This window comes from Protomyctophum parallelum (genome assembly GCF_964188405.1).
Source record: "Protomyctophum parallelum genome assembly, chromosome: 9".
Lineage (NCBI taxonomy): Eukaryota > Metazoa > Chordata > Actinopteri > Myctophiformes > Myctophidae > Protomyctophum > Protomyctophum parallelum.
This window is the reverse complement of record NC_139706.1, coordinates 28150166-28165424: the sequence shown is the minus strand read 5'-3', so window position 1 is coordinate 28165424 and position 15259 is coordinate 28150166. Positions and strand designations below refer to the sequence as shown.

Sequence of the window (15259 nt, the reverse complement as noted above, 5' to 3'; positions counted from 1 at the left end):
TAGTAGGCGTACCGGCTAAAAGAGACACTCTACTGATTCAATGCAGCGCAACTGACTGATATTGTATAAAAAGTATATGGGACGCCGGCCAAACATATAAAGGCGTAATCTTTATTTAACCTAGGCTATAGCAACAGAAAATAATATTTAAACAACCTGACAAAAACAAACAAAATGTATTTCCAGAACAAAATGTCGCCTTATACAAAGCCTATAACCTGCGGACCATCTCGTGCAGGCTTTTGACAGATTAGGCTATAGACTTCTAGGCCTACAACAACATTAACAAACACGGAAGATCATCTGTCCATCTCTATCCGTCTTAAAGCTTTGAATCTAAATTACCGTTTTCAGGTCAGGTCACTAACCTTTGAGTCGAGCCGCTTGTAGGCAGGGTCATCCTCATCCACCTCAAAGTAGATCTCAGTGGTGGTGATGGAGAGTGTCCCCCGCGCCGCTACCACAGGCGCAACGAGCTGGGCCTCGGTGCTGAGGACAACCGGGCCTGCGGACACGATGCACACAATCACATACAGACTCAGAACTCAGAACTCTGATCAACAAACAGTTTACACACAACACAGCTGAATATAATGCCACTTCTTTAAAGTAAACTTTCGTCTCGTTTTCGGGGAGGCATATATAGGCCTGCGCAAAACAGGCCTCGATAGGCGCGTTAGAAATGAGCTTTCCACGTTTTCGCTAAAATATGACTTTCAGACTTTGTAAATAATATTCAAGACGAAGTCTTAATATTTAACACGCAGTGAGAGTGAACCAGATATATTCTCCTATTCTGTTGCGTGCCTATGCCCCATGCACGGTGCACCCCTGTAAACTATTAGTCTAATTACCCAATTAGCCTATATCCTCAATAGACGATTGGAATTGGATATACCTACATTTATGAGACATACAGAGGAATAATAGAATCCTAAATTCGCTTTGAACTAAAAATAATCATAAATTGACGTTGACATTCTGACCCTATAGTCAGCTGATAGTGATCACATCACATCATCTCCCCTCCCTGTTCCACCCACAATGTTCGAGGATCAGTGTCGCTGCGGAGCAGCACCGTTATAGTGATGTGTGTCTCCCAAATGAAAGCTCCTCCTGGAATCGGGATATTTATCGATCCTCTGAACTCCAAAGAGACACCTTAATGTTTCATCAATCTTAATCTGTGTGTTCCTTGGCCAATTATGCTCGACAGTGTTGCAAGAACACAAGTAGATTTTGGTCTCAATTCCCAGAGCGCCTCTCCAACGCGCTTGCAGTCTGCACTGGTCTGGTGAGCAGTCAAATCTCTTTACGATTTTTCTTTATCAATGCATGCCTAATTGTGATCCTGCTGACACATGTAATGCTTTGCACTATATGCTTATAGCAGTTTTATATGGAAGAGTAAATACACCTAATAACACCACTCTGCTGAATTTCAGTTGTTAGCATAGAGGCCATATAGGCCTGCTTATACAAAAAAACAAAAAACAGGACGTAAAACGTGATATGGATATTGTAAGCATAGGCCATTAAAAATACAGTAGTATAAGGATATTTAACGTTAAGATATGCCATTACAAATCTGGTCCACATTATCACACAAATTATTTGACCTACAACAAAGGTTTGGCTTTGCGTCCATTATTGGAACTGCTAAATTAACAAGCTTGCACCTTCTGGAATAAGACTTTCAGAACCAATTGTGCTTTGGCCTCTAGGGCCAAGCACAGAAAGACACTAGCCCCAAAGCACTGAGCCATTGCAGCCATCACACATGGGGAGGAAGAGGATTAGGCGCTAATCCCCCCAGGGATCCTTTCATAATTAGGCTATAGCATTAAAATGTTTACATGAGAATAATGAAATTATGGGCAAGTTGTACAAAGGGATTGGTATACTATCTAAGCCAGCTATATGAAATTCAACTGTTAAGAAAATGCAAAGTGAAACGAGAGGGCATCTTCAATGGATTATCATTTGATTGGTGGTATAGTAATACTATATACTAATGTAGCCTATATGCATATACTGTTGCTAAAGACAAAGTATAGGCCTACAGCAACTTTACTCTTATACTCTTTATGCACTGCAGTAAAATCCTCAATTATAATTTAACTTTTAGAGTGTCAAATGTATCCTAACAGTACCCAAACAGACAAAGTATAGGCATATCCCCTTTAACTCAGATAAATGAATCCTAAGGATTTTATTTAGCATTTTCAAATAAATTGCCTATACAAACTACACTGAGTGTGTGTGTGTGTGTGTGTGTGTGTGTGTGTGTGTGTGTGTGTGTATGCATGCAAGTGAGAGTGTGCAGAGCTAGCAATTATTGTCATGTAGGCAGGGTATCTATACTGGTAAGGTTTAGTTGAGTCAGTGCAGCACTGTTTCATAAAAGTAATACAAATCACACTCATGTGAAGTGAGGGGCACCCACGGTGGCTGCCACATGATTCAGATTCACTGCCACTATATTCATTTCGAGACATGAATTCTGCAGTGTGTTATTGTATAAAACAAAACCAGTCACAAGATGTATTCATATTCACCAGATGACGTCTCACGTCGTCATTTAGTGCCCTAAACAAACATTAAAATTCCATAGACTTGGCTGGAAAACAATCGTTGTCAAAAGTGCTCTAAATAAACATTAACAGTCCATAGACTTGGCTGCCATATGACATAATTGAAAAAGCCATGCATTGGAGGGGCTAGCGCCCCTCAAAAATAAATGTGAGAAATCGGATACCGTTCCTTCTTTTACTGAAATATGATCATTCATTGCATGTAAATGAATGTGTCAAAAGCACAACAATTTCTTGAGGGGAGCTATAGCCCCTCCTATACACAGGTTAAATGTTTGTCTTTAGTCCAATGTTTGTTTTGTAAACGCATTGACAATGGAGTGAAAATGTACGTCATAAAGTGTAATTTACGTCATATTGTCTCTTGTAGGCAATACTGATTGGATTAGTTTATATATAGTATAATAAGTTTAAAAAAAACTTGTGTGAACTGTGAAGTGAGGGGCGCAGCGAGGACAGTATTTACAGTATATTGGCTAGATGACGTCTTATACACTGTCATTTGCAACCCTAAACAAACATTAAAGTCCATAGACTTGGCTGCCACATGACATCATTTCGGAAAGCCATGCATTGTAGGGGCTAGCGACGCTCAAAAACAAAGCGAATGTCAAGTTTATCCCTCCCCTAAACACAGTATTGTTTACTTGTTCATCCCACAGGTTTTACACTATATACTCAGCTTCCCAAATTTGGTTCAGTTTATTTATTTATTTTACTCTAAACTTTAGACTAGAGTCTAAAGTATTTTTAAAAGAACCAACCATTAAGATGAATCGGTTGAAAAATATAATTAAGTTGATTAAATCTGTCTCTCCCTCTCTCTCCTCACCATGTTCTCCCTTTTACTGCATGAGATAATCATAATTATAATTAAATGTATTTCAGATCTTTACCGAATACAAAATGCGCTGCTGCTACATGTATTGGCCAGCACTCCCATGGATAAAGAGAACCCCTGCACACAAATTCAATGTTAAATTTACTTACACTATATACAAATTGACCTATTTGAGTCTATTTGTACACAGAGCACCACATCCGGAGTGTTCTCTGAAACTTACTGTGCACATGCAGTGCATGCACAGATCTTTAGTTCCCATGTCACCAGATTTGGGATACACAGTCTGCGAGTGAGCTGACAAAAGAGCTTACAGAATTTGATGCCAATGTGAGCACAGACGGCATTCTCGATGTTTGCAGGGAAGCAAAGCTAATCATGGGTTCCATAAACCACAACTCTCTCCTGGGCCTGAGTGCAAGCCCCACCCCTTTGGCAGCAGCAGCAGGCATTGACCCAAAGGCTGGCAGGAGGAGCTCTGTTGTTGACAGGGATCTACTCCCAGATCTCTCATTAGGGCTGGTCATGCCTGAGATTAGATACAGAGCGAGCACAAGCAGACAGTACATCCTGGTAACAGCGATATCCTGACACAGACTCCTTCGCAACGAAGGAGCTCCCCTACTGGTAAAAAACATGAACACCACAATATGGTCGTTTTTGTCATGATGCAAACTAGAAATGTGCGCACCGTGGAGTGCAAATCTCTGCCAGGAAGTACGCTCCAATAGTAATACTTAAGGCCGATTTATTTTACAATGGTATTGTGTGCTGAATATAACACACATTAGTGACGCGTTGTTCACTTGTATCTATCATCTATTTTCGGCTCCTGACACTGTCGTATGCGACGTATCATAATTTAAGCATTACTGTCAACCTGCATTTTTTCCCTCTCTTGGTCGCCCTGTGTCCGGTACACATCATACGTGCGAGGGCTTTGTTGTCACATTAGTATGTTGGCGTTAAGCAGACATAAGTCACTCACTCTCCAGTGCGTGTGCATCTGTGTATGTCATAGGTGTGCAGGTATCATATCACGTTTAGTATGTTGTTGATAATCAGACATGGTCTTTAACTGAACGGTGTGCGTGTCATGTAGTTTCTCTCTCCCTCTTGTGATGTCGGATTATGCACTCTCTCACTAGTAGTAGATCCCATATTCGATGGACAGGTTACGCATTAAGGCCTGAATGTATGCATTGACCTGAGCAAAACAATTTCCCCTTGTGGTTAATCTAATCTAATGATTTGATATTTGCACGGCACAACCTCCCATAGCCTGCAGGGACAGTGTCAGTGAGTCATAGATTATGAATTTGAGTCATAGATTATGAATTCACAATAACACACTATTAATAATTCACAATTCTTTCCACAAATAGCAACACACACACACACACACACACACACACACACACACACACACACACACACACACACACACACACACACACACACACACACACACACACACACACACACACACACACACACACACACACACACACACACACACACACACACACTTTTTTTTATTGGTAATTTGAAAAAGACACGTATTGTTTGACCCTGTACCTTGCTCTTTTGATATGGCCGGTGCACAATTCATCTAAATGATAAAGAGACTGGGTGACACAGAGTACTTGGCAGCTTTCTAGCGCAGGGAGAAGATGAGATGTCGGTCCCCTCTTTGCCTGCTGCCCCTGCTTCATTCACTCGTTGTGAACTTGCATCTACTATTTTCAGGGCACAACATGGCATGCAACCAAGTATAAATCAGGCATAACCGACATGTGTGTTTCATCAGACTTGAGCAGTCCGATTGGTTCATCTGTTGAAAACTCAGGTCCTTTGTTTATGACTGGAGACGACGAGATGTTCAATCACAACAGAATAGAACTAAACATGTAGAAATAAAAAAAACATGCCGATATAAATGGTGTGAAATGTGCGTGCGTGGACGCGCATGTGGATTTATATTTATTTATTTAGCTGTCTATCTCACGTGGACAGAGACACTGACAGCTGAATACATGAACAAACTAAATTAATGTTGGTGTAAATGGCATACATGACAAAAAAAGAAAAAAACGTTTTCTTATTAAGCAGATGTTGGTCTCACCATGACAGAGGAGAACTGCATCACTCCATTTGCTGCCTCATAATCCTTGTGATTGGAACATAGGAAATGTTTCTGAAATTTATGATGGCTGCCAAGGCTGACTGTATATTCCAGTAAAAAAGACTACATCATTGAGGCATAACACCAATAACGGGCCCTGCTTATTTCAGGCACCAGTTGTTTGCATGACTCACAAGTGTTGTGCAGTTTTTTTTTTTACCAGTAAGTAGTTCAGAATTCTTGGTCTATACTCAATACCCACGTAAACTCTGGATAAACTTCACAGACTAGATATAATAAAGACTATAGTTTTAAATAGTTTGCCTCTCATGTACAGTAACAGCTAATGCATGGCAATGGAAAACTTGCAGGGCTGCTTGGACAAACGTCTCCCTTTCAAGAAGCTAAACTCAAAATCCTGGATCAATAGAAATTTGTACAATATCAAAAGTTATGGGGGTCCGTGGCCTAATGCATATCAGTCTTGGGGTCCCTGAAATGAAAAAGGTTGAGGACTACAAAATGTGTGAGTTTAATTGCCACATAATTGTATCTGTTGGACCATAAAATCTGTCACCAAAGGACTCTTTGCCAGGTTGATTTAAACTTAGATGTCTACTTGCAATGAGATAAATATTCCTCCAGGTGTGTATATACTGTATTTGTGTGTGTGTGTGTGTGTGTGTGTGTGTGTGTGTGTGTGTGTGTGTGTGTGTGTGTGTGTGTGTGTGTGTGTGTGTGCTTGACATAGACCACAGGACAAATGTTGGACATACGTAGTTGATTGGGGTCCACATGTCAAGTCGGGGACAAATTTGGTGTCCTCGATCTTTTCTGAAGGAGCTGGGGGTGGGTAAGGGAAGGGGATATAATAAGGAATGCCAATTTCCCAGAAAGATTCATGCATTTCATTCACTGGTTTTAGCTATCGTTTTCCCCATCACTATAAATCAGCTCTATCAAGGCAGCGTGTTAATGGATCTCTTTTTTAGGTTAAGAAGATTATTATTATTTCATGTCAATTACAGTACAATCACTGATTTCTTTGCCAAATTTTAAATGCAAATTGTGACATGCAGCTTTGGATTGATGAACTTTCCTGTGTTAGTTTAACTCAAGAAGACTTGCCTCTCCGAATAAACAGTCGAGGAAGGAAGTGTGCTTAGAAGATACAATACAAAACAGAAAAGGACACTTATCAAGCAACTGGCAATCTTAAACAAAATGGTCCAGATGAAAACAGAAAGCCAAAAAACATTCATTATAATCATATCCTCTGGACACGGTATAAACAATTTGCTATTGTTATGGAATCATTGTTTTTTGTCTGAAACTAATCATTTTGTTTTTTAGGTTTTATATCTTTGTGTATAGCTGCAGCATACGAACAATTTCAGGCAAGGAACTCTACATATATAAATACAGAAAACTTATAAGTTTGCTGTATTTAAGTTCCTTTTAAAATATGTCTAGTCATTACTAGTTAGTATGACAACAAACACTTTTAATGTAATGTGTTTCTTGTTAAAGATTATATTTATACTTTATAAGTTTCCCCGATAAGAATGCATTGCATTCAGCATATCCATACAAACATTCCCAGGAGTCCACGATTCTTTCCCTTGATGTGCTCCCGATTGGTAGTGTCTCTCGTTAATCTCATAGTGTTACAAATAAAAGGTTTTTACATAATAGTTTTTCATTTAGCATGTTTTTTCTTTTATTTATTTACACTTATACATTTACACTTATTTATTTACACTTGTATTTATTGTAGTGGAATAGTGGCGTGCTAGGGATCAGGGGCATTGAGGGAAGGCCATTTGTCAATAACCCAGAAAATCTCTCTTTTTCACAGTCTAATTGGCATGTATAGTTGACAGGTATGGCATTCAGTGCATCATCATGAAATACTTTGAGTTGGAAGATGTGCTGTTGATGAAGTGAAAGTGCCTTGGTGGAATAATTGTATTTGATGCACTGACAATAACCATACACCCACAAACTACACCAAAGAGCCAAAGAGAGTGTTGAGACACTGAAATCATCAGGAGGATGCTGAGGGGAGCTTCACGGAGGCGTCAGAGGTCTGACTTACCGCCCACACTGTCCATCTCCTTCTCCTGCAGCAGGCTGATAGCATCCTCATCGCCCTCCACTATCACCTCTGTCTCCAGGCTCTGGCTGGCCACGGCCTGGCTGCGGAGGACCTTTTTAGACCTGACAACATCATCCTCCTCTGTCCCTGGGAAAATAAATATGGGCAAAAGGGTTGAGTCAGGCCTCCGAATACCTTACTCTGAACCATTAAAAAAGGCCAGATCCTTATCAGTATTGTACAATGAGGAGAGTAAAATCCTTTCAAGTGCACACAGAAGGGAATCTGGCTTTGATAGCTGCACAAAACGCATTCCATAACATCTGGCGAACTACGAGAGGCCTAACTACAGTGTGGGGAAATGGCATGAGATGCCTTGTGATAAATGGGTTGATAAGAGGTGGACGATGATACTGCACACAGCAATGGTGTATTTCACAAGCGTCAATGTAAACACAATTTCTCACTGAGCAAATTTCTTGTAGATAAACATCAAGAGACATTTCAGCTTTTATTTTCAATCGTGTATTTTCAAGTTAAATAATAAAAAGTATTGTGTCTGGAAAGGCTTAGGCTAGCAGCAGCGATGTTGGCGATAGATAGCTCATGCTTGAATGGAGATATCATTTGCCACATTCTGAGACTTGACAAGAGCTGGGATTGAACAGTGGTATCAATTAAAAGGAAGTGTGCATACACTCTGCAAACAAAAGCGGCTCATAAAAAATGAATCAGACCATCCAACACATGCGCGAGACACATGGCTGCTCTCGACAAGTGAACTGGTGTTTGAGGGTCATATCCAGGAGAAACGAGCATGAGATCCTGCATGTGTGGAAGGAAGAACACATATCAAGACATGGGTGGATGACTCCCATCTGACAAGTTTCCTTTCAGCGTGGCTCTTAATTCTCCTCTCCCTGTGTGTAGCTTATTTCATAGAGGTCAGATTTGACTGTTGTCAACACTGCTACAGTGGGAAAAAAAGGCTGCTTCCTGCTCTGTCTCATATGGCATGCTTTCATCAGATGGGGGTGGAAGACGGAGCTTTTCGGAAATTAATTCTGCATATTGTTAAAAGGCAAAAGCCAGCCAGTGGTCACAGATCAAAGCACAACGAGTGAAACTTAAAACTGTAATTCTGTAAACCATCATTATGCCCTGAGTAAATGAGGGAAAGTTGAGCAGAAGAGATGAAATTCTGATTGGCAAGCCAGAGAAGGCAGACCACAGTGGGGACTGGGGAGCAGACTAAATAAACCATGCTGATTTCTACAGTCAGATGTCCAACATCTATGAGACACAGACACAGCAGTAAGGTTGGAAGATCAGCCAAGCAAACCACAATTTAGTTATCACAGTGAGAGAGAGAGAGAGAGAGAGAGAGAGAGAGAGAGAGAGAGAGGGAGAGAGAGAAAAAAACAAACATAATATGGTTATAAATAATCAGAAATGAGGAGCAGTGACATGAAGGACAAAATGTGCTGACATGTGAAGCCATCTTCTCATGACTGATAGCTTGGTGACTGTGATGTTCCTGGATTAAAGTGTGGCCGTGAAATGGCTCGCCATTTGTCAACATTAAAGATGAGCGGAGCAGAGGGCATCCAGGCAGACTCATTAGAAAAGCTTTCCAATTATTCACCTTGTCCAGGGGAAAATCAGAAAGAATGTGTGAATGGTCTAAAATAAAAACTTCCAGTGTCGCTGGGACAGATAAAAATGTGGACAATCTGGACATCTTAAGGGTTAAAGGACATTAGAATAGATCCCTCCATTTCTAGCACAATATCGTTTTTTGAGGTTTGCTCCGTTTAAATTATAGGATACTGCAGTAGGCTACTACTCAATTTGGACAGTTTATAGTATTCTCTAGCCAAACATTATACCTACATTATACTGCAAACAAAATCAGACTGGCACTGCCCCCCAAAAAGCCTCAAGTATTGATTTAATATACTAATGCTACAAATGACTGATACCAAGAAGAAGAAATAAAAATTGTATCATCCCGAAATGGTTTTATAATTTTTAAAGTGAGTGATGTGATGACATCATCTTAGACACAGAACCCTGACCTCTGATCCTGGCCTCTGACACTGTATGAATTGGGTCCAGAGGGAAGCATGCACATCCCAACAAAAATGTTTCGGGTGCTGAACAACAATGTACATTTGGAGGAAAGGAAGGGAAGTTCACACACTGTAGCTCCCAGTACAACATAAAAAATACATTTTGTAATGGGAGGTACGGTGTGCGAACCTCCCTTCCTTTCCTCCTCTGACATACAGTATATCCCATACCCACTAGGCCACTACAACATGTAAAAACCATAACCAGAGCTCGAATAACCCACAACATATACTGTACAATCCCTGGACTAGAACAGCAATTGCCAACCTGTGGGCCATGAGGATATTACAAGTGGGCGGCCCAATAAATTGGCAAAAGATGGCACTAAGATTTTAATGCTAATATAATATTAATATAATCCAAATTTATAACACTAGTCTTTACCCGTTCTAATATAACACCAAATGATGTACAGTGTGGATAATGCGATGTAATAGATCACATGATTGATTGGGAGGGAATTTTTAACGGATGGGAAGTTGGGTTTGGCACATTATTATTAGATAGATAGATAGATAGATAGATAGATTGATAGATTGATAGATTGATAGATTGATAGATTGATAGATTGATAGATTGATAGATTGATAGATTGATAGATAGATAGATAGATAGATAGATAGATAGAAAGATAGAAAAAAGTGGTAGCCGGATGGGCATGTAGTGTATCTCAGATCTCACAGAGTAGTGATGAGGCTGGCCAATCACAGCTCTGTTTTGCCGTGGGGATCGGCATGTGACCGGGCTAGCCAGTCACAGCTCTATTTGTCGTGTGGAATTCTGTATGTGTGGCCAAAGTAGCTGTTGAGAGCATGATGGCGATGTTGCACAAAAAACTGTGACCCATACATTAATCTCTGTCCCTTCCAACATGCATTTCACTGTGTGACACATGATCGGCAGGTCAATACACTTGCTCTGTGCTAAGGAAGTGTTTACAGACAGACTGACTGACTGGTTTTCTTGAATTGTAGTATGATATCGACTAGCATGGTATTTTCTTTTTAAAACCTTGAAAATTTGTTTTCATTGTGGTACTCGTAAATAGAAACTTAACTTGGGTTCGTTCCAATGATCCAAGCCAGAACACAATTGATTTATTGGTCATTAAAATAAAATCATGCTCTGAAAATGCCTGCGGTCCACCCAACTGACCAGCCATTCAGCTGCCGTGTTAAGTGGTTAGATGGGTGCATATTTTCAAGTGGGCCCTGATCCAAAAAAGGTTGCTTACATATCATATTCCTATTGCATAATAGTCTAGAACCTTAGCAATTCTAGCTAAGCAACTATATCATGGTTGGGTAGATTTCACTATAGATTGCATCCATATGCTGGAAGAACAGACCCCTGGTAAATGCGATATGAGATTAAAGGTATATTCAGTGATTTCACTTAATTCAAATATCACTTTTTCGTTTTGTTGTGATAATTCTCCATACTTTTTATTTTTTTTCTTAAACTTTTATCCCACAATTTTGTAACCCATTTTTTCACCCAGTGTCAATTATCTAATGTAATCCTGGTCGCTACACTTCCTCTGCCAACTTGGGGGGGCAGCGGACTGACCTCATGCTTCCTTCTATGCATGAGAAGTCCAAGCTGCTTCTTTTCAGCTGACAGGGGAGAGTTTCCCCGGCCGGACGTAGCGCATGGAAGGAACACGTTATTCTGACCAGTTCCTTTCCCCTCCATCAGGCGCCCCGGCTGGCCAGGGGGAGGTAGTTTTAGAGACCAGGATTACTGCATGTTTTTGTGAGGGTACCTACCCTTTTGGTGACACGGAGAGAACATGCAAACTCCACAAAGAAAGGCCCTTTCGCCAACCCCGCCTCGGGTATGGGCACTGATGACCCGGAGGAGGGAACACGGCCCCAGCGCCCACAGCGTCCCCAGCGGGAATCAAACCCAGGACCTTCTAGCTGTGAGGCGACAGCACTACTGACTGTGCCACCGTGCCCCCTCTCCCTAATATAGAATGTGCTGACCATATAAGGAGTTCCTCTCTGTCCCCAGTTAACCCCTGGGGTCAAAAAACCGTAGGTTTCGCTTTTGGCTAGGTGGCCCAGCTTTCATCCAATCAGGAAAGAGAGGGGTGGCCTGGGCCATAGCTCAGTGGTCCAGGCACCTTGGCTGGTAATCCAGTCTGGCAGTGTGCCGCGGGTTCGACTACCGATCCCGACGGCCTTTACTGCATGTCTTCCCCCCATTTATCTCCCCATTTACTGTCTGTCCCTCCATAAAATATATTAAAAAAAAAAAAAAAAAAAAAAAAGGATACATGGGCCTTCCGCTAATCAAGATCGAACGGGGGTGGGCCTTGTTTGCGTGCTGTTGGCCTGTCTATTTGTCTATTTATTTCCTAAACGTAACAAGCAAAGGTGAGCTACAGTATGCAAGTGAACAACTGCCAAAAAACAAAACAAAAGAAGCTTAGCTATATTTGCTCCATTTCACAATATACACAGAAACTGTGACATTTTCCCTTTCAGTCACAGGGTGATGAAATTAAGTGGCTGTATGCTTTTGTGAACAAGCTAAACCTCTGGTCAAATAAACTTTATAATCTATGAGAAGGGCCCCCGCTCTGGAAGTATTTCAGCTTTCAGTAGTTTTACTATTCAATATGGGATAGATAAGAGTTCAAAGGCTTTTAAAGCGACTGTTGAATCTACTATAATATTGTTGCCACGGGTCTACGTTTTATATATTGCAAGAATGCTGGAGTAGTTTGTGGCACGGGCCCTTTCATTTTTATAGCCCCAGTAGAGTCGGGGAGCATATGTTTTTCTAGGTCTCCTATGGATTATACACCCTGTCTACACCACTCTACCTCCACTCCTTAAAAAGAAATCCATGACATGATGTTTTACTTAAGCCATAACTAGCCTGTACAAGAATTTCTCTTTGGGAAAATAAAGCTGATTGTGCAAATACTTTTGGGTAATACAATATTTTAAACTATAAATAATATGCCAAAAAAAAATACAAGTTTCTTGTAGAGGGTCAATAATGAAAGACATCAACAGTGTGCTCAGAGTGATGAGATACACTGTAAAAGAGCAAATATAACGATCTTGCAAGCCTCCAGTACGAATGGACTATGAGCATCAATCAAATGCTATAGATATTACCGGCACAATAAAGACAAAAAAATCAATAGACAATAGAAATCCAGATCTCTGCCAAATTGCAAACGTAACGCCTCTCCATTATGACTCTTATGCTATTTTGTGTGACAACCCCAATATTGCATATATGCTGCATTTCTGCTACAGTACCTCTGTGACTTGTTTCATATGTTTCCCAGACTGTATTGGATACAGATCCTGCCTCTCCCCTCCTACGCACCCTCTCCATGGGTTCCACATTCCACATGAGTAGAAAAAGTCCAGTCCATGGGATTGCATTACCGCTAGGGAGATGGAGCTCTGCCCTCTGTCTCATTACTTTTATTTACAGATGAAAATGGAGGAAAAACGTACGACAGCTTTTCCTGTGATGCAAGCAATCATTCTTTGTGCAGTTTTTTTTCCCCTTTTCCTTTTTTGAGGTCATTGAAGTAAACTTGATAACTTTGATGTGAGAGCATTTACATAGCGCAGGAGCTGCCTAAGAGAATACTCTATTCAATATCCTGGATGTTCGTATCTCGTGTGGTGCTGGAGGTTCAAAACGATATCTTCTTCTCTCCATCTGTGCATGAACTTTAGATACTCCACATAGAGCCTCCATAGCACAGCATAGTATACTTGATATACGTGAAAGTAGGAAATTGAATCACGTGGATCTCTGGATCCACAGGCGTGGCACCAATGTGGATCTCAGACTTCATGTAGCCAGCCTGTGATGTCAGTCATCTATGACGTAAGACTCCAAATGACTTTGGGCAAAGTTTCAGCTTGTCCAGAGCCCCTTTGACCTCCATTATAAAAACATAATTAAACTAGACATGCACTCTCACTCTCACTCTCTCTCTCTCTCTCTCTCTCTCTCTCTCTCTCTCTCCCGTGTGAATTAGTGCTACTAACTATTACTAACTGTCTATTATATATACATTACCAACCTTGAAACGTACCTTAGTTAAGTCGCCATCAGCGGTCAATAAGGGACCACCATTCTTAACCACACACACACACACACACACACACACACACACACACACACACACACACACACACACACACAACAACGCCGATAGCAGTATTTGTGTGCTCTAGCGCAAGTAAAAAATATTAAACATGTGAGATTAGCTCTGGACACACAGACCCTCTTATAGAATGTGTTTTGCACTCTAAAGTTGCACGGTCTCTTCTTATAAAGAAGGTGGGGTGAATATCATAAGCACATGGCAGCACATATTATTGGGTGCCATTTCTCTGATTGTAAGAAGCCTTAAAGACTCCTGTCCAGGAACATCCTTGTGCAATATGTCTGGGAGAAGCTGCTCACCTGAACTAAGACAGTAAGGACACGTGGAGGTATAAGACACCCCGTTAAACACTTGGATCAATATTAACGTGACTTCCATTTCATGCTTGCCCAATTCCAATCACCTAACAATATACTCCGATAGTGGTGCTAGCGTGGCTGTAACAGGGGAGGTTATTACAGGCAGAGGGCAGAAGCAGAATGTGCTGGCTAAGCTGTCAAGGCTCCTAATAGACAAAGAGGCAGAGTTTAACCTCCTTACACACATGCCCATGAATGTACCCGACACACATGCACAAATATGCTCAACCTCAAATTCAGAGGGACACACACACACACACACACACACACACACACACACACACACACACACACACACACACACACACACACACACACACACACACACACACACACACACACACACACACACACACACACACACACACACACACACACACACACACACACACACACACACACACACACAAATCCTTGTTGAAGCTATCCCTACAACTTGCCATTATGATGCAAGAAAATAACATAGAAAGGCCGGGACTAATTGCGATTAATTTAGATTAATTAACTACAGAAAAATTAATCGCGATTAACTACAGATAAATTAATCGCACCTTTTTTTTCACCGCGGAACGTTTCTCACTGGGCGCTTTTCTATAGTACTGAAAACTGGAAATAATAAAAAGTCACCCCATTTTGTGTTGCCTAGAACTGGAGGTCTGACAAAAAACAGTAACAATATGAAGTAAGTACAGCTTTGTGATGTCACTGAGATGTACTTGTTACTGTTACTAATTTTTTTTCAGACCTCCAGTTCTAGGCAACACAGAATGGGGTGACTTTTTATTATTATTTCCACAACAGGTATATTAATGACAGTAAAATGTTGAAAATGAGTGGTATCCTGTAGTCACTATTCATTGATTCACTGGGATACCAAAAAACATAAAAAAAAGGTTTCTCACTGTTCTCGGGTTGAATATTGATATGCGATTAAAATGCGATTAATCTAGATTAAT

General features: G+C 40.8%; 1 protein-coding gene across 2 annotated transcripts in view; it reads right to left on the bottom strand.

Moving 5' to 3' along the window:
• Positions 1–15259, bottom strand: part of nbeab (neurobeachin b) — a gene marked incomplete at its 5' end in the record, with an annotated part of 282517 nt that overhangs the window by 83791 nt on the left and 183467 nt on the right. For both annotated transcript variants that reach the window (XM_083774126.1, XM_083774125.1), the window contains 2 exons: positions 369–505; positions 7659–7805. In XM_083774126.1, coding sequence (XP_083630252.1) covers positions 369–505; positions 7659–7805 — 284 coding nt within the window. The remainder of the gene's footprint in view (positions 1–368; positions 506–7658; positions 7806–15259) is intronic.